The sequence below is a fragment of the Pleurodeles waltl genome, chromosome 8 (assembly GCF_031143425.1).
Source record: "Pleurodeles waltl isolate 20211129_DDA chromosome 8, aPleWal1.hap1.20221129, whole genome shotgun sequence".
NCBI lineage: Eukaryota > Metazoa > Chordata > Amphibia > Caudata > Salamandridae > Pleurodeles > Pleurodeles waltl.
Genome location: NC_090447.1, coordinates 814,617,453 through 814,642,133, shown reverse-complemented (window position 1 = coordinate 814,642,133; position 24,681 = coordinate 814,617,453). Strand labels below are relative to the sequence as shown.

General features: G+C 45.4%; 1 protein-coding gene across 1 annotated transcript in view; it reads left to right on the top strand.

The window, feature by feature from the left end:
* TM9SF2 (transmembrane 9 superfamily member 2) overlaps positions 1–24,681 on the top strand; it is a 313,007-nt gene that overhangs the window by 267,996 nt on the left and 20,330 nt on the right. The window contains exon 16 of the mRNA XM_069205078.1: positions 1,789–1,960. Within this exon, the coding sequence (XP_069061179.1) occupies positions 1,789–1,960 (172 nt within the window). The remainder of the gene's footprint in view (positions 1–1,788; positions 1,961–24,681) is intronic.

Below are 24,681 nucleotides of genomic sequence, written 5' to 3'. Positions count from 1 at the left end.
ATCCATCTTCTGATTCTTGCAGTCTTGCTCGGGTCTTGCGGAGTCCTTTCACAAAGTTTCTCTGTGGGGTGTGGAAAAACCAGGTACTTACCTCTTCTCTCATGGTCGCTGGTGGGGGGACACTCTAGTACTTACCTTTTGGGGTCTCTGGTTCCTCCAGCTCCCCTCTACAGATTCCACTTACCTTTTCCATTCTTTTAGTATATGGTTTGGGCTCCCTCTAGGGTCACTATTGCCTTTTGTTACTGTACTGTTTTCTATTACTTTCACGGCTCATTCCTGACAACTAAGATGTATATAATAGTGTGTTTACTCACCTGCTAGTAGAGTATTGTGTATATAATATTTTAGTATTTGTGTCACTAAAAGAAGGTACCTTTATTTTTGTAACACTGCGTGGTTCTTTCAGTTTTGGAAGTGCTGTGTGACTGTAAGTGATATTGCATGAGATTTGCTTGTCTCCTAGTTAAGCCTTGACTGCTCATCCACAGCTACCTCTAGAGAGCCTGGCTTCCTAGACACTGACTACACCTCACTAATAGGGGATACCTGGACCTAGTATAAGGTGATAACACCATAGGTGCTCACCACACACCAGGTCAGCTTCCTACAATGTGCTCTTCTAATTTGTATGTTTTCTTTTCAGATAATTCGTAGCTTTGGGTTCTAAAGCTTGTGTAGTCTTTATGGCTCTCCTGCTATTACATTTATATCCTCTCCATTCTCCCTTGGTGTTTAATCAGAGCTCCCTTGGGATTCTTGTAATATTTGTGCTTGCTTATACTGAAGTCTGGTTATCCATCCCTGAGCTGAGTATTATATAGGTGATTTAGGGTTTTCTTACTTGGAGCTGGTCCCATTCTGCGACTTTGAGTTGAAGATCTGATGAAATCTTCATCTTATGGCAAGTCCATGTCTGTGGTGTTGTGGCATTACTAGGAGGCTCGAATGATGTCGGTGCTTCCATGACATCATAGCCTCATCAGATGATATTCAAAGATATTGGCTTATTTCCCTTGAATTCTGCTAGGTGTATCAGGAAAACGTTAACTAGCAGGCGATAGGCAATGAAGGGCCCTCTCCCTTAAATTCTCACAACTGTTCTCATATCTGTTGAGTGGTATGATGGGGTTACTGTAATGCGTACAGGAGCCGCTTCTCTTCCTTAACTTTCTGAATCATAGGTAACATCACTGACTACAGCATTGCTGTTGCCTGGTTAACAATGAAGATGGCAACCACACAGTTGTTGTTCACCTCCTTACTGCCACTGAAAGTTTTAAATCCCATGGGAACCACTGAAATATTTTATACACAAAGTTGAAAATGTAGTCCTACTTGGTAAATTGGGTGCAATGTATTTTTGTTTAGTCCAAACGTATGTTTTTTCAAGACCTCCCTGTGGGTGTTTTAGGGGGTCGGGTTGTGGTAAAAATGTTGATAAAATATACAGTCAAAAAGGCACATTTTGTAAAAGTAAAATTGTGTAATGTTGTCACATTCATTTATAACTGACAAACATGAACATTGTCACCCAGAAGTATTTTCAAAAGATTCTACACACAGAAATGCAGGGGTGCTTGTTTTAACATTATTTTTATTCTATTTTTAAAGTAGTTTGGCAAAGGTAATCACTCTTAATACAGTTGTTGAGGATGCTTTAATGAGAAAATACTTGCTAGTTTTCCGTAACGTTTGATATTTAAAAAACGTTTTTGTGCACCATGAAACTAATGTTTTCATATTTTCAAGTTAACTGTGTTTTTTTTCTGTTTTTCCCACCTACAGGATTACCATTGGCAGTGGCGTTCGTTCCTTACCAGTGGTTTTACAGCAGTTTATTTTCTTGTTTATGCCGTCCATTATTTCTTTTCAAAATTACAAATTACAGGAACTGCCAGTACAATTTTGTACTTTGGATACACGATGATAATGGTTTTGATATTCTTCCTCTTCACAGGTAAATATAAATATTCCAATGCTAAAAAGAAAATCCACACTACGAGGAAGTTATTTAAATTGTATACTTTGATTTGCATCCATGAGTTATTTTGCCACTTAAAGCTTTTGAGCACGTTGTGGTTTGAAGACTGCACAGAAAAGTTACTGCATTACTTATGCTTCAGGGGTGTATGTGTTAGAACTTGTGTTCCCCAAAAGGACAATACCTCTGTGCTGCCAGAGACGGCTTGACCAGCCTCGCAAGCACCATGTAGTAAAAGTTCAAGAATAAAGAAGCCTTGGAAAAGCCATTAGGTCTCGCCTTTGGAACCTGTTACCCTTTCCAGTACTTTTAGGGATGCTGTACAACATCCCTGATGGTGTGTAGCCTGGATAACGAGCCTATTAAGCAACAGCATCATTTTGTAAGCATACACGCTTTTTTATGTACTGATCTGAGTTGGATTAGTAAAGGAAATAAAAAAACATACACAAAAGCTTTTTTTTCTGATAAGGGCAGAAGCAACAGAGGTTGTGAGGTGGAAGCAACACGGAAGGTGCAGGTGTCGGGAAACAACACAGGGGGCTTGGATGGGGGAAGCAAACCTCAGAGAGCAATGTAATTACGAGGGTAGAAAAGGAAACAGGCAACAAAGAGGGCAACGTGAAGCTGGAGGGAGAAGCACACTGGTGAGAAAGCAATGTGGGGAAGGAGCACAGAAGGGCAAGGAGATGGAGGAGAAAGCTTACTGATGAGAGAAAGTAACATGGAGCGCAGTGGAGAGACAAAGAGAAGAGCACAAGGGAGACGACTAAGAAGCACTTGCACTTTTGTGGAGCGCTTAACCAAAAAGAAAACAGTAGTGCATGAAAAACGAGATGTGAAAGGGCACAAGTAATGCGGAATTGCTCTAGAGAGGGACACATAGATGATGGAATAAGGCTCATATAGGCTAATAAAGAAGCAATCAGTAGAGCCAACCAATAGCAAGCAGTAGGTGGGCTCAATGTTCACTGTAAGCTGACAATAGGTCTTTTCGTAAAGCAAAATACAAACGCTGTGGGATAGCGTAACTGGATGGACGGAATGCGGAACCAATCAAACATTCACCCCCAGTCACAGATCTGGGTTTAATCCATCCATTATTTTGCTCACCATGCCACCCCAGTTTGAACCCAGCCATATGCAAATCAGTCTTGACCCTGTTCCACATGGGAACAGTCCAGCCCGAACTGCCAGGCCAGGTTCTCCCTGGACCGGAAACAAGCATCCTGGGACCGGTTTCGGGGTTTCACCCCTCTTCAGCCAGGCTAGCTTGAATCCAGTGGCACAGTGAGCCCGGGACCCACGTCTGGGCATACCCGGCGCACTTAGGGCGGCAAAAGCAAAGCAAAATACAAACGCTGTGGGATAGCGTAACTGGATGGACGTTTGGAAGGCAAGACCTAAAAAGACGTATATAGCTACTTAAAAGTGCATTGCCTAGCTGTCTTCATCCATTGGTCATTTCAACTGTAGTTCATTTTTTGATTCTTTAATGACAGTGTACAGCACAAGACAATGGGTCAACCCACTTCAGCCGTGGGGTTAGGCAGAGTGAGTGAATGCATTTTTTTTAGACAACTTCCACATCTGCCTGAAACAACTGTCCTTCAGTGCCTGCACTGATTTGCCAGCATTTTACTTTCACAGTATTCTATTTATTTCCAGCCTTTATCCTATTTCATCTTTTAGTCACCCATAAGTGCTTAAAGTATGGTCAGGCTACAGTAATTCAAAGCTAAAAATAACTTTGCTTTGTCAATAAGGATCAAGGATCAAGTTTCAAGTTCATTTTTATTTTGATGAGTAGTTAATAAAAACCAATGCACCATACGCATTCTTTTACGATATATACAGACCAACATCTAACCATAACTTCCCTAATATCTATGTTACATAAATGATAACGTTAATTGAATGTTTTTGCTAATGGTAACCTCCTATTTAGAGGTGAATACATTTTTACCATACCCTCGTGGGTTTAACTCTAAAATACTGTGAGAACTAAGTTATAATAAATTATCTAAGAATAAGGCTAAAAATATTCCTGTATACTGTACGGAGGCCTATAAGCTGACCAGTACCTATATTATATTTATATTAATTATGAGTTTATAATAAAAAAATAGATTTTATATTAAACGTAGAAACTTTGTAAATCTGGCGTTCAGAGCAAAGTCAGAGGGTTTGAAGCAGGCAATCACCGCTTGTCTACAGGACCGTATTCTCATTTGATTAAATGCTGCCTTTTAATAGGGACTTGCGCTCATTTCGTAGGACATTACAAATACAGATCAGGTGAGTTAGATCTTCCGGTCCACGGCCGCACAGCCTACACTGAGGAATTGTTGCAGGGCGTTCCCTTGGGGGATAGATGGGCACCACCAGGAATAATGCCAAATTGATGTTTGATGAAAAGATCCTTGTCCGCTTTGACCACCCAGCCTCCAAATATGGCTGATATTTCAAGAGTTTGTATTCATGTCGTACCATCCAGGAGTGCGATCTGGTAGCTAATAGGCTCTTATCCATATTTACCGATCCTTTCTTCACTATTCGGTTTAGGATTTCTTTTGAAGGCATAGTAGGAATCTTATAATTCCCATATTTCTAAGTCATTTAATGCCTGATCTAAGTATTGTATAGATTTGGTTTTAGGGTTTAAACTGATCTCCTTCCAGAGTGCTTGGCAGAGCGGATTTTCTTTTGTCAGCTGTAAATGTTTCCAGGTTTTGATGTAGCTGGCTTTCCTAGCTATACACTGGTTTAGGTAACAAAACTCCAGCCCAATTTGTGCTTGGGAGGTATGCCCTGGTAGCTGGAATAGGAACCTAAAAACTTTTCCAGCGATTCTATTTAAGATGATGGCATCTTGTCCGCACAGGGCTTCACTTCCGTATACTAAAGTAGAATTTAGCTTTGCTGCAACAACTTGAAGCAAAGGACGGCAGCTAGGGCTGTTGAGCTGTTTTTTTTTTTTTAAAGTGCGAAAGGCAAGCAGTAAAACATTTCCTTTTCTGTATAGGTCTTGTTTCTGAGGGATAAAGGAGCCCCATTCATCAAATAGTACGCCCAAGTATCTATACTGATTTACTCGTTCCAAAGCTTCCCTTTGTGTATACCATTTTTTGGCTTTAGAATTCTTTTTACTGATTTCCTTTACTTTCGTTTTTTTCTGATTAATTTCCATTCCACTCTGCTCGGCATATTCAGATAGCTCGACTATGAGCCGCCGTAGCCCTACTTTGGTTGGACTCAGGAGTACTACATCGTCAGCATATAGCAAGTTTGAAATAAGCATATCGCCAAGCTTTGGGGGGTGCGCATTCACCTTATTTAGCTTCACGGTCAGGTCTGATAGAGATTAAAAAGATATGGTGCCAACACGCAACCCTGTTTCAGACCTTGTTTTGTCTCAATTTCCCTTGAGAGGAAGGATCCGTCCCCTATCTTAACTCTTACCCATGTATCTGTGTATAACTGCTGAATAGCTTTTAGCAGATTCTCAGGTATTTCCCAGGAGACTAGTTTCTCCCATAAAAGAGATCAATGTACCAAGTCAGAGGCTGATTTGAAGTCGACAAAGCACAGATACAAAGGTTTTTTTGTTTTTTTTTGCATTTGTCAATAACCATAGATAGAGTTAGAATGTTTGTAGCGGTACCGGGGCCCTTTACAAAACCTGTCTGATCAGGGGACATAATGCTACTTTCGGTTGCTCACCTGCGAAGATGCTCCAATAATATCCCTGCATAATATTTAGCCTCTACATCTGTTAAGGTAATCAATCGATAATTCTCAGGATGAGATTTACTACCGCCTTTGAAAATTGGATGGATTATGGCCCCCCTCCAAGATTTTGGAATACTTCCTAGCGCTATTCAGTGGTTGTAAGTTGAGGCACGTTTTTCACCCCAAAAGGCAGGATTCATTTTACACAGTGCATTAGGGATCCCATTTGGACCCGGGGCACCCCCGCTTCTGCTGTTTTTTATTAAATTCATAATTTTGGCCGTGGTACATATTATTTTGCAAGATCCTTTTTGGAGGGTAAGGGGCTTTAATTTAACTACTTCTGGGCTTGGCGTATTTGATTCGTTTTCTGGATTTTTGATAGCTCTCTTTTTTTTTCGCTAAAGTGGTAAATTAGGTAATCAGACCAGACGGATTCCGAAATGTTAGAGCTGGACAGGGTCATTGGAGCTTTATTCAGGTCATTTACCATTTTTCAGAAACCCTGTGCATTTGATTTTTTGCTTAAGACTAGGGCCTTTGCCCAAAAATCTTGATTTTCCCGTTGTTTATATTCCCATATTTGTTTCCGATATGTATTGTTTCAATTTTTTAGGCCTGCCTTAATATAGCAGTTTGTTGGGTTTTTGTTGTATAGTCTTAAAATTCTGTTTGGTTCTCTTCTTAATTTAATCATGCATACTGAAAGATATGTATTCTTGTTTGTTTTCGCACATCCCTGGTTTTGATAACTCTTTTGTGATCTATTTGTGAGAGCCCAGCTGCAAATCTATCCAGGAAAGTTGACTAGATGGTTATTTAGTCCCTGGTTATATCTTTAAAGCATTGGTCCATTATCGCCATTGATTGTTCACCAATGGATTCCTTTGACTTTTCAGTCCATCTGAGTTTTTTGTAGTTCGTTGTAGTGATGTCCCTTGATGTAGTTAGTGCAGGGTTGAATATGGGAAGGCCACATCATATCTGCAGGCATTGCTGACCATGATCACTCATGTCTGATTTTACGATATAAAACTTAGTAAATAAGGAGGCCACAGTATAATCAATTGTCGCTTGAGTTCCAGTGACATAGCAGGTAGTTGCCGGCAGAGTATCTTGCGGATATCTCCCATTTAGGAGTCTAAGGCCAAGAGCCTCCAGATCATTTACTAAGGAGAGTGCCGTTATGCCAGTTTTACCTCGCTCTATTACCCCCAGGGACTGCTGTTGTACTGCCCATAGTTGGTCTTGCAGGATGGTTTGGGCATCCCTTTCAAAGGGATTTAGTAGTTTCAGGTTGAAGTCCCCTGCTATTAAGAGCTCCAGGGATCCTAAATCCTGATGGGCAGTTAATAATGTATATATCAGTCTGGAGGATTTGTATTTCTTGGATCGTGCATCTGGATGGATATACACATTTATTAGCAAGAGTGGACTGGAATGTTCTTTATTCCATCCATCTAGCAAAGAGGTCTCCAAACTATTTAATGCCGCGCCCCCCCAGTTGAAAAATAAAAATCATTGGGCCCCCCTCAGAATTTTTCACAATTATTTTATAAACATGGCAATGTTTAAATAGGTCTAAACCTATTTAAACATTGCAGTTAGGTACTGTTACCTTTTTAAAACTGCAATAGCATCCTCCTGCTTAAAATAAAGGCCTGTTATCTGTATAATATTTATTTTGGCCAGAATCTGGGGCCCCCCCTGGGATCACTTCAGGCCCCCCTAGGGGGGCCCGCCCCCCAGTTTGAAGACCTCTGATCTAGCTTCACTAGCAGAAACTCTTAGTTTTCCTCATATAAACGTGTGCACGAAATGTTTAATCCATCTGAAATAAAAATTGCTAATTTTCCCCTTTGGATGGCCAAACCTTTTCTTCCTAATTGCTGGGGAGAAGAATCCCATAAATCCATCAATTGAGAAAGGGTTAATAGCCCTGACTTTGCTGCCGTCAAAGTGCCATACCTCCCCTCATCTGGTGCATTTCCCTGTGCCTGACAAGCCCTAATTTCGGTTTTGCTTGCTGTTCTCATTCATGTGTGGCTACCCTACAGGAAATTAGTCCTGTTGCTTTTTCAGAGGCGTTAGAAAAGTTTTGGCCTAGGTTACCTTCTTGTGGGGGTGGTTCTATGGGGCGAGCTCTGTAACTAGGCTCTAACTTTGTTCTGAAAGCAAGCACCTTTGGGTCTTAAACCAGGCTTCATAGTATCAGTGCCAGTAGACCCTCAAGTGCAGGAAGTGCCAACCCAAGCCTAGCCACGATGTTTCGCAAGAATAAGTGCCAAGCCCTGAAAGTTCACAACTTGCTTTGTTCCCCCACCCCATATCTCCAGAATGCAACAAGCAGGATCGCAGGGCACAATAGAATTTGTTATAGTGGAAATACAAGAGGTTACAGATTGCCAATAACCTGTGATGACTGGGCATGCCCATATCATATGAAAGAAGTGGGCCACCTCCTGCTGGCATCTGGTGCATCGTGAACTCACATTTGGATACATTTTGCCTAGCCTGTCCAGAGAGAGGGGTGTATGATGCAAATAATTGAATTGTGTGAAACGGAATTTAGTGTTCTGCATGATTAATTTTAATGGACCCAAGGCTTCTCCACCAAGCAACATCTGTAAGTCCCATAGACAATTTAGCTTGCCACCACTCCTGTAGGGGTTGGAGTGGTCTTGGTTCAAAGTGCCATAGAGAACTGATATTGTATGTTTCAAGTTCCCGTGGTCAGCGTCAGCTCCAGTGGATTCACCACTTGTAAGAAGTCTATTTCAGAGTTATACATATTATTAGCTACTTTACGGAGGGCTGAATTTAGTAGGAACTGTCCCTGGGCCAAGCGCCTTACTCAACCATTTGTCAAACATGCATAGTTGTCCGTCAACCACTAAGCCCCCTCCCCGGTAGTATATAGTGCTTGCTTCCATCCAGGTGTCTATTGATTGTGTAAAGCATTTTCAAAGTTCTACAAGGCAGTGGTTCCTACGAAGGTAAAATGGGAGCGAATGGGAAAATTGTGTGTTCGTGAAACGTATATTTCCGTCAGCACCACACTGCCACTTTCACCAAAACCTTTGGTTCTGTACGGCTGGAAGGACAACGTAGGAGCCATCCTAGCAAAGAGCACTCACCTAGGTCAAGGCCCAGAGTGTCTCTTTCGGGACAAGACCCACAATGCAGCCAGCGCAATGGCCACTAGAGTTGGGCAGCCGCATAGTACAGCTCGTAATTGGGGGCTTCTGATGGATACAACTACCTGTGGATTCCTCACCTAATAAATACTCCCATGGCGCCAGCATTCGACGGAAATCTTCTTCCTAGCTTCTGCACGTCGCCGAGGATGTCACATTAGCCCACGCGACGCCGTCTGACGTCATACACGCAATAAGAGGTCCTCGCCGACGTCAGTTCCCTTTTTTCCATGCATTCGAAACGGTTATCTTCGAGGGAGCTACTGTTACTTTCATAGTTACAGTGTATTTTCTGCTGCGTGGATTTTCTCTGCGGTAATAATGTCTCAGAGGAAGTCGGGTTTCAAGCCCTGTCGAGAGTGTGGCGGCAAGATGTCCGTTACTGATCCTCACTCCGACTGTCTATGGTGTTTAAGCTCTGACCACGACGTCGCAACTTGTGATTCATGTCAGCACATGAATCCGAAGGCCCTGAAAGAACGTGAGGCTAAACTATTCATGGCGAAGTCGAAGAGAAAGGAGCAGAAACAGCATAAGAAGTCTTCTTCGCCAAGGTCTCATCGGCGTCATCGAGACTCCTGGCGCCGTAGGGATTCACGGCGTCATTCCAGCAAGGAGTCTCGTTCGAGGTCGCCTTCGGCTCGGCGTCGGAAGACTTGGGAGGTCAGTCCCCCGGTCACGCCACATCCATCGACGCGTTGCCCTCTCCTACGTCACCGACTTCGCCTGGACAGGCATCTGTGGTTGAGGTGATGCAGCCTCTTGTGATGTCTCCGGCGTCGCGGACGTCGAGGCTGGCGTCGGGGTCGCCTTCGATCCAGGCACCCCAGTATCCAGCTTTTCCCGCCCCTGCAGCCGATAATACCGCATTTCTGAATGCGATGTATACCATCTTTCAACAGATGGCTCCAGGAGGTGCTCCGGCCGGTCCTTTGGGGCCCTTGGCCTTTTCATTGGGTGATCCTGCGCCTCTACGGCCGGCACCCTTTATGCCCTTTCTCCCTTTAGGGAATGTGGGCTCGGCGCCGGTGGCCGCTCCGGTGGCTCCAGAGGTTTTGGCCCCGGAGGTTTCCATCCCGTCGACGTCAGGATTTCGTCCTGTGACTCCGGCGGGTCCATCGGAGACTCCAAGATTTCTTCGTCCGGCTCCTTCCTCGGCGCCGAAGCTGCCTGTGGCACCGGACGCGGCGTCGGATGGTTCTGGAGATCGGCGCCGATCTTCGACTTTGGCGGATGCCATGTCGACTCCGCGTATCGAGGAAAGACTACATTCGAGGAGGCGTGCTCTCTGTCTTTTGGAAGAGCAGGAATACCAATGAGTCTTGGAGGAAGGAGAGGTTGAGGACTCTGGTGATGGACTGCATGGTCTGGATACAGCCAGTGGGCTGGATACTTCCCCTGAGTGGGACCGTTCATCTCCAGGGGAATATACGGAGGAGGCTGCTACCTTTCACGCTGTGGTGAGGAAGGCGGCTAACTTTCTGGACCTGCCTTTGCCGGTGGCAGAGGCGAAGCAGAATTTACTGACTGAGGTACTGCATCCGGCCTCGGCTGCAGCGGAGCCTCTCTTGCCATTTAATGAGGCTTTGCTTGATCCGGTGTTAGAGGTGTGGAAGAAGGCAGTATCTTCCTCGGCTGTTCATAGGGCTGTGGCCAGGAGAGATCGAGCTGCACCATCTGACCCTGGCTTTCTGTCTAGACACCCTACGCCGGAGAGCTTGGTGGTGCAAGCCTCCTGTTCCTCTAGGTCAGCGCCTGGATCTTTCCCGACGGTACCAGGAGACCGACTCTAAAAAACTGGATGCACAATCCAAGAAGATATTTTCCTCTTGTAGTTTGGCGTTGAAGGCCACCAACGCGACTTGCATTCTGGGGAGATACATCCATGCTCTCATGGACGATATTTCATCTTCATTTACAGAGCTTCCCCAGGGACTCTTGAATGTTGTCTCGGATGCCCAGGCTGCCGCAACCCAGATTATCCAGTCTGGGCTGGACACGACCGACTCGGTGGCTAGGGCAATGGGCACGGCTGTGGTGGCAAGGAGGCAGGCCTGGCTCCGTAACTCAGGGTTTTCTGCAGACGTGCAGTCAACCCTGTTGGACCTCCAGTTTGATGGGGACAAACTGTTTGGAGCCAAAGCAGATTCGGCCTTGGAGAGATTTAAAGAAAGCAGGGCCACAGCCAAATCATTAGGGCTGCAAGCCCCTTCTTCTTTTGCCTCCTCCAGATTTTTCAGGAGGTTTCGTGGATTTGGGCGTGGCTCTTCCTCCTCTTCCTTTCGGGGGAGATTCCAGCAACCCACCTCTTCCCTCCCCTATAGATCATTTAGAGGGAGGGGTAGGGCCCGCACCAGAGGAGCCTCTCAGCAGCACTCTGCCTCTTCCTCGTCCTCTGGAGGGGTGCAGCAGGGAAAGCAGCCTTAGGCTTCCACCATTTTCCACTCACTCCTCTCCTGTAGGGGGGAGGTTACGGCATTTTCTCCACAAGTGGGAGACTATTACATCGGACACTTGGGTTATCAGTATTGTGGGAAAAGGCTACACCCTTCCCTTTCGGGAGTTTCCGCCCCCCATCCCGCCCCGCCCATCTTATTGTTCAGAAGAACACCTCCTGTTGTTAGAACAGGAGGTTCAAGTCCTCCTTTCAAAGGGCGCGGTGGAGTTGGTTCCAGAGCAGGAAAGGGGTCGAGGTTGTTACTCAAGGTACTTCCTGATTCCCAAGAAGGAAGGTCGGTTGAGACCAATCCTGGATCTGAGGATCTTGAATTGGTTCCTCAAACAGGAAAAGTTCAAGATGCTGACCCTAGCTCAGGTGCTTTTGGCGTTGAACAAAGAAGATTGGATGGTGTTTGTCGACTTGCAGGATGCTTATTTTCATATCCCGATACTCAAGTCGCACAGGAAGTATCTCCGGTTTGTGGTAGGGTCGCAGCACTATCAGTTTGCGGTCCTCCCGTTTGGTCTTACTTCAGCACCTCGAGTCTTCACGAAGGTGATGTCAGTGGTTGCGGCAGAGCTCAGAAGGAAGGGGATAGCAGTATTCCCTTACTTGGACAACTGGTTGATCAAAGCCAAGTCTCCGGAGCTTGTGTCGCATCATCTGCAGTCAACAACCCAGTTGTTGTTCGACCTGGGCTTTTCGGTGAACGTGCCCAAATCTCACCTGGAGCCCTCTCAGCGCCTCCTGTTCATAGGGGCAGTACTGGATACAACATTGAATCGAGCCTTTCCTCCACCTCAGCGGATTCAAGATATTCAGGAGTTGGTTCCAATGTTTCGAAATGGAGCGGTACTTCCAGTCGTCAAGGTCCTTCGTCTGCTCGGTCTGTTTGCCTCCTGCATACTGTTGGTCATGCATGCTCGCTGGCATATGAGGGCTCTTCAGTGGTGCCTCCGAAGGCAGTGGTCTCAACACAAAGGAGATCTAGAAGGTGCTGTCAAGATCTCCGGAGATGCTGCTGTGGACTTGAAGTGGTGGATTGCGGGCAACAATCTTTCACAAGGAAAGCCGTTCGCGCAGTCACCACCAGTGACCACGGTCATAACGGATGCTTCCACTCTAGGGTGGGGAGCTCATCTGGGGGATCTGGAGATCAAAGGGCTTTGGTCTCCAGAGGAACAGATTTTTCATATCAATCTGTTGGAGTTGCGGGCTGTACGTCTGGCTCTCAAGGCCTTCGTCCCTTCCCTTCGTGGTCAGTCGGTACAGGTCCTGACGGACAATACTTCAGCGATGTGGTACATAAACAGGGAGGAGTAGGGTCGTACCTTCTCTGCAGAGAAGCTCTTCGACTATGGTCCTGGGCAAAGGACCATCAGATTTGCTTGGTAGCAAATCATCTGGCCGGGGTCTTGAATGTACGTGCGGACAGTCTCGGTCGCCATTTCTCGGCCGACCACGAGTGGCGTCTCCATCCAGATCAAGTCCGTTTAATCTTCCAGATGTGGGGGTTTCCTCGGATAGATTTGTTTGCCACTCTGTAGAACGCGCATTGTCCGTTATTCTGCAGCCTCCAGTATCCGATGCAGGGAGCGTTGGGGGACGCGTTTCAGATAACCTGGTGCGGCCAGTTCCTTTACGTGTTTCCCCCCATACCCTTGATTCCTCGGGTGTTGAGGAAGATTTGCCAAGACCGGGCCCAAGTCATCTTAATAGCTCCGGATTGGCCAAGGAGGGTGTGGTACTCCGACCTTCTCAAACTCTCACTGTGCCCTCCGCTCCGTCTCCCTCTCAGGGCAGACCTCCTCTCGCAGTCGCAGGGGCAGGTTTTACACCCCAACCTCCAGAGTCTGCACCTACATGCCTGGAGATTGAGCGGGGCAACCTGAGTTCCTTCTCTCTCCTGCCTGATGTAGTGGATGTTATATTAGCGGCCAGGCAACACTCCACTAAATCTATCTACGCTAATAGGTGGTCTAAATTTGTTATGTGGTGTGGAGAGAGACAGATTGATCCCTTACATGCTCATCTGTCAGATGTTTTGTCTTTTGCTCTGTCTCTAGCGCAGAAAGGTTGTGCAGTGGCTACCATTAAAGGTTATTTGTCTGCCTTGTCAGCCTTCATTTGTCTTCCAGACCAACCATCGTTATTTAAATCCCCTATTGTTCTCAGATTCTTGAAAGGTCTTCTAAATAAATATCCTCCAAAACCATTCGTTATGCCTCAATGGGATTTGTCCTTGGTCCTGCCTTTCCTTATGGGGTCCCCTTTTGAACCTATGCATTCTTGCCCCTTAAGGTATTTAGTTATTAAGACAGTCTTCTTGGTGGCTATAACATCTGCAAGGAGAGTGAGTGAGTTGCAGGCCTTATTGGTAAAACCCCCTTATACAAACTTTTATGGGGATAAGGTGGTGTTGAGGACCAAGGCTGCTTTCCTCCCGAAGGTTGTTTCACCCTTCCATTTGGCCCAGACAATTACTTTGTCCACGTTCTATCCTCCGCCTCATCCTTCAAAGGAGGAAGAGAGACTACATCGCTTGGACCCAAAGAGGGCGTTAAGCTTCTACATTGATAGAACGAAGGACTTCAGGCTGGAGGATCAGCTGTTCATCGGATACGTGGGCAAGAGGAGAGGAAAGGCAGTCCACAAGAGAACACTCTCCATGTGGGTTGTTCTTTGCATTAAAATCTGTTACTCTTTAGCAAAGAAGGATCCTCCTGATGGCATTAGAGCTCATTCCACCAGAGCTAAGTCGGCCACTTCGGCCTTGGCCAGAGGTGTTCCTGTGGTCGACATCTGCAAGGCCGCAACTTGGTCGTCCCTTCACACTTTTGCGAAGCATTACTGTTTGGACTCTGAGGTCAGAAGGGATGGCCATTTTGCACGGTCAGTGCTGCAGGGTTTCTTGGTTTGACCATTTGGGCACCCACCACCGGGCGTGGTACTGCTTTGGGACTCTATTCATTAGGTGAGGAATCCACAGGTAGTTGTATCCATCAGAAGAACGAGTTACTTACCTTCGGTAACAACTTTTCTGGTGAATACATTAGCTACCTGTGGATTCCTCACGGTCCCACCCGCCTCCCCGTTGCCTTTTTGGTCTTACCAAGTAATCCTTGAGTGCGCTCCTATTGGTCTTCAAGACTGCAATAGATTTTGTATATATGGATATTTGTGTATATATATATATATATATATATATATATGTATATGTTCGATGGCATGTGTAGCTGCAGATACACATGCTGTGCACATCCCGCCATCTGGTGTTGGGCTCGGAGTGTTACAGTTGTTTTTCTTCGAACAAGTCTTTTCGAGTCACGAGACCGAGGGACTCCTCCCATTTCGACTCCATTGCGCATGGGCGTCGACTCCATCTTAGATCGGTTTTTTTACGCCATCGGGTTCGGACGTGTTCCTTTTCGCTCCGTGTTTCGGGTCGTTAAGTTAGTTAGAATCTCGGAAAAAACGTCGGTATTGTTTGCGTTCGGTATCGGGTTATTTACAACAGATCGACACCGAATTTAGAAGAGTTCCGGTGGCCCTTCGGGGTTTTTTCGATCCCCCGTCGGGGCCTGGCCGGCCCGGCCACGTGTGAATTCAAGGCTGATGGAACGGACCCCATTCCGCTTCTGTCCAAAATGCCATAACATGTATCCGTATACGGATCAGCATCTGGTCTGTAACTTGTGCTTGTCCCCAGAGTACAAGGAAGATACTTGTGAGGCCTGTCGAGCGTTTCGGTCCAGAAAGACGTTAAGAGACCGAAGAGCCAGAAGACTGCAGATGGCATCGACGCCGACAGGACAAGAGCGTTTCGAGGAAGAAGAGGAAGCTTTCTCTATCCAAGAGTCGGACTCGGAAGAACTTGAGGCCGAAGAAACGCCGAAAACCGTGAGTAAGACGTCGAAACATAAGACTCACGAGAAGTCAACAAAAGCCCAGGGGACGCCACCGCCAACAGGCCATGGCTTAACCCAAAAAAGCGGTGACCGAGCCAAGGCACCGAAAAAGGGCACGCTGGTGTCGAAGTCATCCGACTCCGGTCGAGATACCGCCACACAGCAATCTCGGACCCGAGACATCGGCTCAGAGAAATTTCGGCACCGTGACAGCGGCACCGAACAAATTCGGCACCGAGACACCACCACGCCGAAAATTACAAAGGTTTCTTAGGAGCCTAAAAAGACGTCCGAAAAAGTTTCGGTTCCGAAACATCCAGCCTCGGAGCCGAAAACAGGTTCCTATACAGAGGAACAAGGATTGGCCTCCCAAATGCAAAAACATAGATTTGGAGAGGAACTTCAAGCTGTAGAGCCAGACTATACTCAAAGGAGGCTCCACATTCATCAAGACACAGGGAAGATAACCACTCTTCCTCCAATTAAAATAAAAAGAAAACTTGCCTTTCAAGAAAAGGACAAGGAGCCACAGGCAAAGGTGGCAAAGAAAACAACTCCACCACCTTCTCCACCACCATCAGTGCACACATCACCAGTAGCAACTCCTCCACTGATGCACTCCCCGACTCATACTGCCATGAGTCAAGATGATCCCGATGCATGGGACCTTTACGATGCTCCAGTATCGGACAACAGCCCAGACTCGTACCCTGCCAGGCCGTCCCCTCCTGAGGACAGTACATCTTACACACAGGTAATCGCAAGGGCAGCTGCTTTCCATAACGTCACCTTGCATTCCGAACCAATTGAGGATGACTTTTTGTTTAACACGCTAACCTCCACTCATAGCCAATACCAAAGACTACCTATGCTCCCAGGAATGCTAAAACATTAAAAACAAATCTTTCAGGATCCTGTTAAAGGCCGAGCCATAACTCCCAAGGGTGGAGAAAAAGTACAAGCCACCGCCAGCAGATCCTGTTCATATTACAACGCAGTTAACTCCAGACTCAGTAGTTGTCGGGCAGCTCGTAAGAGAGCAAACTCTCATACCTCGGGGGACGCACCACCTCCAGACAAAGAGAGTCGCAAATTTGATGCTGCGGGCAAAAGGGTTGCAGCACAAGCAGCAAACCAATGGCGCATTGCCAATTCACAAGCACTTTTGGCAAGATATGACAGAGCTCACTGGGATGAGATGCAACATTTGATAGAACACTTACCCAAGGAGTTCCAAAAAAGAGCACAACAAGTGGTGGAAGAAGGACAAAGTATCTCTAATAATCAGATACGGTCTTCAATGGATGCAGCAGATACGGCTGCAAGGACAGTAAATACTGCAATAACAATAAGAAGGCACGCATGGCTCCGCACGTCAGGTTTCAAGCCGGAAATTCAACAAGCCGTGCTAAATGTGCCATTTAATGAACAGCAGTTGTTTGGGCCGGAAGTCGACACTGCTATTGAGAAACTCAAGAAAGACACTGATACGGCAAAAGCCATGGGCGCACTCTACTCCCCGCAGAGCAGAGGCACATTTCGCAAAACACCTTTTAGGGGAGGGTTTCGAGGACAACCTACAGAAACCACAACATCACAAACAAGGCCCACTTACCAAAGCCAATATCAGCGGGGAAGTTTTCGGGGGCAATATAGAGGGGGACAATTCCAAAGAAATAGAGGAAAATTCCAAAGCCCCAAAAGTCCTCAAAATAAGCAGTGACTCACAAGCCACACATCCCCATCACATAACACCTGTGGGGGGAAGATTAAGCCAATTTTACAAACATTGGGAGGACATAACAACAGATACTTGGGTACTAGCAATTATCCAGCATGGTTATTGCATAGAATTTCGCGAATTCCCTCCAACAGTCCCACCGAAAACACACAGTATGTCGAAACAACATATAAATCTTCTAGGATTAGAAGTTCAAGCATTGCTCCAAAAAGAGGCAATAGAATTAGTACCAAAACAAGAACTAAACACAGGAGTTTACTCACTGTACTTTCTGATACCCAAAAAAGACAAAACTCTAAGACCTATACTAGATCTCAGAATATTAAATACATACATCAAATCAGACCACTTTCACATGGTTACATTACAAGAAGTAATCCCACTGCTCAAACAACAAGACTACATGACAACACTGGATCTAAAGGATGCATATTTCCATATACCAATACATCCTTCACACAGAAAGTACCTAAGGTTTGTATTCCAAGGGATACATTACCAAATCAAAGTGTTGCCATTCGGAATAACAACTGCGCCAAGAGTTTTTACAAAAGTCTAGCAGTAGTAGCTGCACATATCAGAAGGCAGCAAATACATGTGTTCCCGTACCTAGACGATTGGTTAATCAAAACCAACAAGCAAATACAGTGTTCACAACACACAAATTATGTCATAGAAACCCTACACAAACTAGGTTTCTCAATCAATTACTCAGTCACACCTTCTGCCGTGTCAAACACAGCAATACCTAGGAGCAACAATCAACACAGTAAAAGGAATTGCCACTCCAAGTCCACAAAGAGTCCAAACATTCCACAATGTAATACAAGCCATGTATCCAAACCAAAAGATACAGGTCAAATTAGTAATGAAACTCCTAGGCATGATGTCCTCATGCATAGCCATTGTCCCAAACGCAAGGTTGCACATGCGGCCCTTACAACAGTGCCTAGCATCACAGTGGTCACAGGCACAGGGTCAACTTCTAGATCTGGTGTGATAGACCGCCAAACATACATCTCGCTTCAATGGTGGAACAGTATAAATTTAAACCAAGGGCGGCCTTTTCAAGACCCAGTGCCACAATACGTAATAACGACAGATGCATCCATGACAGGGTGGGGAGCACACCTCAATCAGCACAGCATCCAAGGACCATGGGACATTCAGCAAAGACAGTTTCATATAAACCACTTAGAACTGTTAGCAGTGTTTCTAGCGCTGAAAGCATTTCAACCCATAATAACCCACAAATACACTCTTGTCAAAACAGACAACATGACAACAATGTATTACCTAAACAAACAGGGAGGAACACACTCGACACAGTTGTGTCTCCTAACACAAAAAATATGGGATTGGGCTATACACAACCACATTCGCCTAATAGCACAATTTATTCCAGGGATTCAGAATCAGTTAGCAGACAATCTCTCTCGGGATCACCAACAGATCCACAAATGGGAAATTCACCCCCAAATACTGAACACTTACTTCAGAATGTGGGGGATGCCACAAATAGATCTATTTGCAACAAAAGAAAACTCAAAATGCCAAAACTTCGCATCCAGGTACCCACAACATCAGTCTCAGTGCAATGCACTATGGATGAACTGGTCACGGATATTTGCGTACGCTTTTCCCCCTCTCCCACTTCTTCCATATCTAGTAAACAAGTTGAGTCAAAACAAACTCAAACTCATACTAATAGCACCAACATGGGCAAGGCAACCTTGGTACACAACACTACTAGACCTTTCAGTAGTACCTCATATCAAACTGCCAAACAGACCAGATCCGTTAACACAACACAAACAACAGATCAGACATCCAAATCCAGCATCGCTGAATCTAGCAATTTGGCTCCTGAAATCCTAGAGTTCGGGCACTTAGACCTCACACAGGAATGTATGGAGGTCATAAAACAGGCTAGAAAACCTACCACTAGACACTGCTATGCAAATAAGTGGAAAAGATTTGTTTATTACTGCCATAATAATCAAATTCAACCTTTACACGCATCGGCAAAAGAGATAGTAGGATACTTACTACATTTGCAGAAATCTAAACTAGCTTTCTCTTCCATTAAAATACATCTTACGGCAATTTCAGCTTACCTGCAAATTACGCACTCAACTTCATTATTTAGGATACCAGTCATAAAAGCATTTATGGAAGGCCTAAAGAGAATTATACCACCAAGAACACCACCAGTTCCTTCATGGAACCTCAACATTGTCTTAACACGACTCATGGGTCCACCTTTTGAGCCCATGCACTCTTGTGAAATGCAATACTTAACGTGGAAAGTTGCATTTTTAATTGCCATCACATCTCTAAGAAGAGTGAGTGAAATTCAAGCATTTACCATTCAAGAACCATTTATTCAAATACACAAAAATAAAGTTGTTCTACGGACCAATCCTAAATTTTTACCAAAAGTAATCTCACCGTTCCACTTGAATCAAACGGTAGAATTACCAGTGTTCTTCCCACAGCCAGATTCTGTAGCTGAAAGAGCACTACATACATTAGACATCAAAAGAGCACTAATGTACTACATTGACAGAACAAAACTAATTCGAAAGACAAAACAACTATTTATCGCCTTTCAAAAACCTCATACAGGAAATCCAATTTCAAAACAAGGCATTGCTAGATGGATAGTTAATTGCATTCAAACCTGCTATCTTAAAGCTAAAAGAGAACTGCCTATTACACCAAAGGCACACTCAACCAGAAAGAAAGGTGCTACCATGGCCTTTCTAGGAAATATTCCAATGAACGAAATATGTAAGGCAGCAACATGGTCTACGCCTCATACATTTACCAAGCACTACTGTGTAGATGTGTTAACTGCACAACAGGCAACAGTAGGTCAAGCTGTACTAAGAACATTATTTCAAACTACTTCAACTCCTACAGGCTGAACCACCGCTTTTGGGGAGATAACTGCTTACTTGTCTATGCACAGCATGTGTATCTGCAGCTACACATGCCATCGAACGGAAAATGTCACTTACCCAGTGTACATCTGTTCGTGGCATTAGTCGCTGCAGATTCACATGCGCCCACCCGCCTCCCCGGGAGCCTGTAGCCGTTTAGAAGTAGATCTTAAACATTTGTACATTTGTAAATATATTACTTTAAACTTCATTATGTACATACGCATTCACTCCATTGCATGGGCACTATTACTAGCATACACAACTCCTACCTCACCGTCTGCGGGGAAAACAATCTAAGATGGAGTCGACGCCCATGCGCAATGGAGTCGAAATGGGAGGAGTCCCTCGGTCTCGTGACTGGAAAAGACTTCTTCGAAGAAAAACAACTTGTAACACTCCGAGCCCAACACCAGATGGCGGGATGTGCACAGCATGTGAATCTGCAGCGACTAATGCCACGAACAGATGTACACTGGGTAAGTGACATTTTCCATATATATCTTTGTGTATATACATAATTAGTATATATTTGTTTGTTTAAAAATTTTTTTTTAAAAAAGAGAGAGTTATATTAAATCTATAGCCATTTTATTGCAATGTTGTGTGATTTACAATGTTATGGGATGTTGCCTTGCTCTTTCATTGCATTGGGTTATTGTTCTCATGCACGTAAAAAATGTTGGTACTGACGTCGGCACGTCGGCGAGGACCTCTTATTGCCTGTATGACGTCAGACGGCGTCGCGTGGGCTAATGTGACGTCCTCGTCGACGTGCAGAAGCTAGGAAGAAGATTTCCGTCGAATGCTGGCGCCATGGGAGTATTCATTAGGTGAGGAATCCACAGTTAGCTAATGTATCCACCAAAAAAAAAGTTACCGAAGGTAAGTAACTCGTTCATTTAGGCCTCCTGCTTCTAATGCCTGGGTCAGTGTAGCAAATGCTGCAATGTACCTCTGTGCTTCCTAGATCAGGGAGGTGAGTAGCTGTTAAAGTTCCAAGAAAAAATGTTTCTTCAGGATCGCCCGTATTGCCGCAAAAACAAAATAGGAGTCGGGGAACAATCAATTTTCGCTATGGAGATTCTATACACGGGGGACTACGGTAGTTGTGTCCAAAAGGGTAATGATTGACTGGTTGATGTAAGTGCTATATCCAAGTTACTATTCACCAGATCCTGTACCAGATGATAAACATGGATCCCCAAGTATTTTAAATTATCTGATTCCCATAGTAAGGGAGAGTTTGTAGCTTGAGGATGCTGTCTCGGGTGTTTGTAGTAGTGGGGAAAAAAGGTATTACTTTCCCCAGTTGATCTGAAGTCCAGATACCTCACCAAAATCATTTAGAGCTATCATTGCTGCTGGCAAAATCATTGGGTCCGCTTTCAAGTAAATCAGGGTGAGGTTGTCATACATGGACACTATTTGTGAGTGATCTGTGACCCTATAACCCAACACGAATGATTGAGCCTGCAACAGACAAGCCAAGGGCTTAATGTCAAGGGCAAACAACAGGGGGCAGCCGTGCCTGGTCCCACACTCAATAGGAAATCTTTCTGAGATTGTCTCCTGTGCGTACCCTCGCCACTGGGGAATTGTAAAGTATCTGAATCCATCTACAGAACTCTGCACCAAATCTTAATTTCTGTAAAACACCCTGTTGGTAGTTCCACCCCAAGGTGTCAATATCTAAAGAGGCCACCCACCCCTGGATGTCTGTTCTACGGGGCCAGTCCATGGTGCTAAACAATCAACAGATATTCAGATTTGTATTCCTACCAGGGATGAGCCTGTTCTGATCTGGATGGATCACCATATGGACCATCCCTGTCAATCTGTAAACCATCCCCAAAACCTTATAATCTAGGTTAGGTAGCAAGAGTGGATGGTATGATGCTACCTCGAGAGGATCCCTGCTGGGTTTAGGAAGTACTGTGATCAGTGCCTCTCGCATGCTATCTGGGAGACATCCTGTCTCCTTGGCGTGCTTATATATAGCCAGAAATCGTGGAGCTAGAGTGGCACTATAAAAGGCATAGAAATCGAAAGGCAAACCGTCAATGACAGGGGTCTTACCTCTAGCTATAATCTTAATTGCTAAAGATACCTCCTCAAGTGTCAGTGGGACATCTAAGTCTTGTACCAGTACGGGATTGAGAAAGGGTGTCTTTAGCAGTCTTTGGTATACAGAGATCGTCTCAGGGGTCACACCCTGTGGGGCTCCATATAGTTCTCTCCTAGGGGATTTCCATGATAGTCATAAGCACTGAATAGTTCAGTGCGCCTGCGGGGACCCCGGAGCACTGTTCTGTAATGTATTCTTAAGTGTAGATGTTTGCCTTTCTTGAAAAAAGGCCTGTTAAACCACTTAAGAATATCAATGTGCAGCCTAGGTGAAAAGCTACTCAGGCCAAATGTTTTTTTTTTTTTTATTTTTTTTTTAAAGGTTGGAAAGAAAGATAGCTGTAGTATATATACACCTTTAAACACATATTTATTCTAGAAATGTAATAAAAAACATATTCTCAAACTTTATTTACACCTCCAAAAGAGAATAAAACAATGCAGGGCAGTGTAGCCCATAGGCTGCCATTATACAGGATGTAAATAGAGCTGTGCCTTTAAGAAAGGAAAGTCTTCCTGTATCCCATCATGCACAGCAAAAGGCAGTTGCCTCAGTTCTTTTTTTCCGGCTCCTTCTGACAGGACCCTGAAGCATTGAGCTCTACCTTACAAAGCCTTTTTTGACTAAAATTAAATTAAAATCCTTTGGATTTCAATTTCACTCAACGTTTTTTACCTAGAGTGAACATTTTCTAGCCTTTCCGGTCACATTCTGACAGAAATTTAAAGTTTTTCTGTCATTAGAATGCTTTCTCTTTTTGACAAGTGCCCTACCTGTGGCAGAAAAAAGGCCAAAACAGACCCACACCAGGTCTGCATTATTTGCCTACCATCAAGTCACAAACCTGATGCCTGTGTCATTTGCAAAACTTTCTCCAGAAGAACTCTTCGCGACAGGGAGAAAATTTGGCTTCAGGCAAGAGAGGACAGAAGAAGAAGAGGGCAATCTGCCACAGAGCGAGGAGAAGGTCAGTCTTCTACCAGGGCTCTCACTGTGTCCTCTGGAGCAGCTGCCAGACCTGCTTACAAACGCCATAGGTCTCCGACGACGTCGAGGGCATCGACATAGAGACCGGGAACGGTGCCAACATGCTTGCCGTCGAGGACTGGCTCACTGTCGAGGAAGAGACATCGCTCGACGCCGACAGCCGTATCGCTGTTGAGACGGCATAGACACTCGCCGTCAAGAAGATCTTGGTCCAGGTCGCCGTCTAAGTCGGTGGGCAGTACTCGTCGTCCAAGACGATCGCCGCCATCCCATCGACGTCGAGGGAGATCACCGTCGAGGGGCTCTCAACGACGAGAGGAGTCAACGCCGAGAGGTACTCGTCGTCATCGGACTTCGACGTCGAGAAGTGTGTCGACGTCGAGGAGGCACTCGAAGAGGCCAAGGAGGGTTTATACCTCCTCAGAATCCTCGGCTTCTCTCATTCTTCTACCAGCTTCACCTCAGCCGTCACCCCTACCACAGACACCTTTGGCACCTACAGCTCCTCTGCCGGTTCCTCCTTCAGAGTCCTCTCCAGTGACTCCAGCGGAATCCACAAGATATTCCCGACACTCTTCGAGACGCTCTTCTTCCTCTCGACACCATCGTCGACGTGAATCGATTCAAACATCTCCTCGTTCCCACCACAGGCATTCCTCCTCATCCACAAGGGATTACTCTCCGACTTTATCTGACTCACCGTCTCCGAGAGATTCTCCCATAGACGACGTGAACACCTTCCAAGAGGTCTTAGTTCGCGGTGCTACCAAATTAAACATCCCGCTGGCAGTACCCGCTCCAACAACCTCTGTTATTTTCGAGACATTACACCAGTGTTCATCTTCAAGACCATTACTACCGCTGGTCCCAGGGCTTCTTGAACCGGCAATGGACATATTTTTAACACCGTCCACAGCTAAAACTGCTCCTTCCAGGCTTATAAAGAAATATCGTCCTCCGGAGCAGGACCCTTTATTTCTGAGGTCGGATCCGGTGCCTGACTCAGTGGTTATAGTGGCTGCTAAAAAGTTGCATTCTACATCTCCGTCTTCCTCCTCACCACCGGATAAGGAGAGTAGAAAGATTGATGCCACAGGACGCAAAGTATGCTCTACCTCAGCCATCACGATGAAAGCAGCCAGTGCTACTGCACTGTTAGGCAGGTACGATCGTGCCCGTTGGGACTCTGTGCTGCAATTTGCAGAACATCTCCCTAAAGAGAAAAGAGGATTTTTTGGAGATCGTTAGTGAAGGTGCCATGGTCTCCAATCAAGTGATCAGCGCCGCTGCCGACTCTTCGGTGCTATCCACCCATAAGTATGCTCATGGAGTGTCCTTAAGAAGACACGCCTGGCTACGCCTGACATCACTTAAACCAGAGGCGCAACAGAGAATTCAAAATTTGCCCTTTTCAGGTTCCACTTTGTTTGGCTCTCATGCTGACGATGAGATGTCGAAAATGAAAACTGAACTAGACACTCTGAAAGCGGTGGGCATCGAGAAACCAAGGGAGCAACGGAAAACATTCCGTCCCTTCCACCGTAGACTCTTTACTCAGAGATATCAAACGCCACAGTGGATGTCTTCAAGACCCCAGCAACAGCATCAGAGAACCTTCT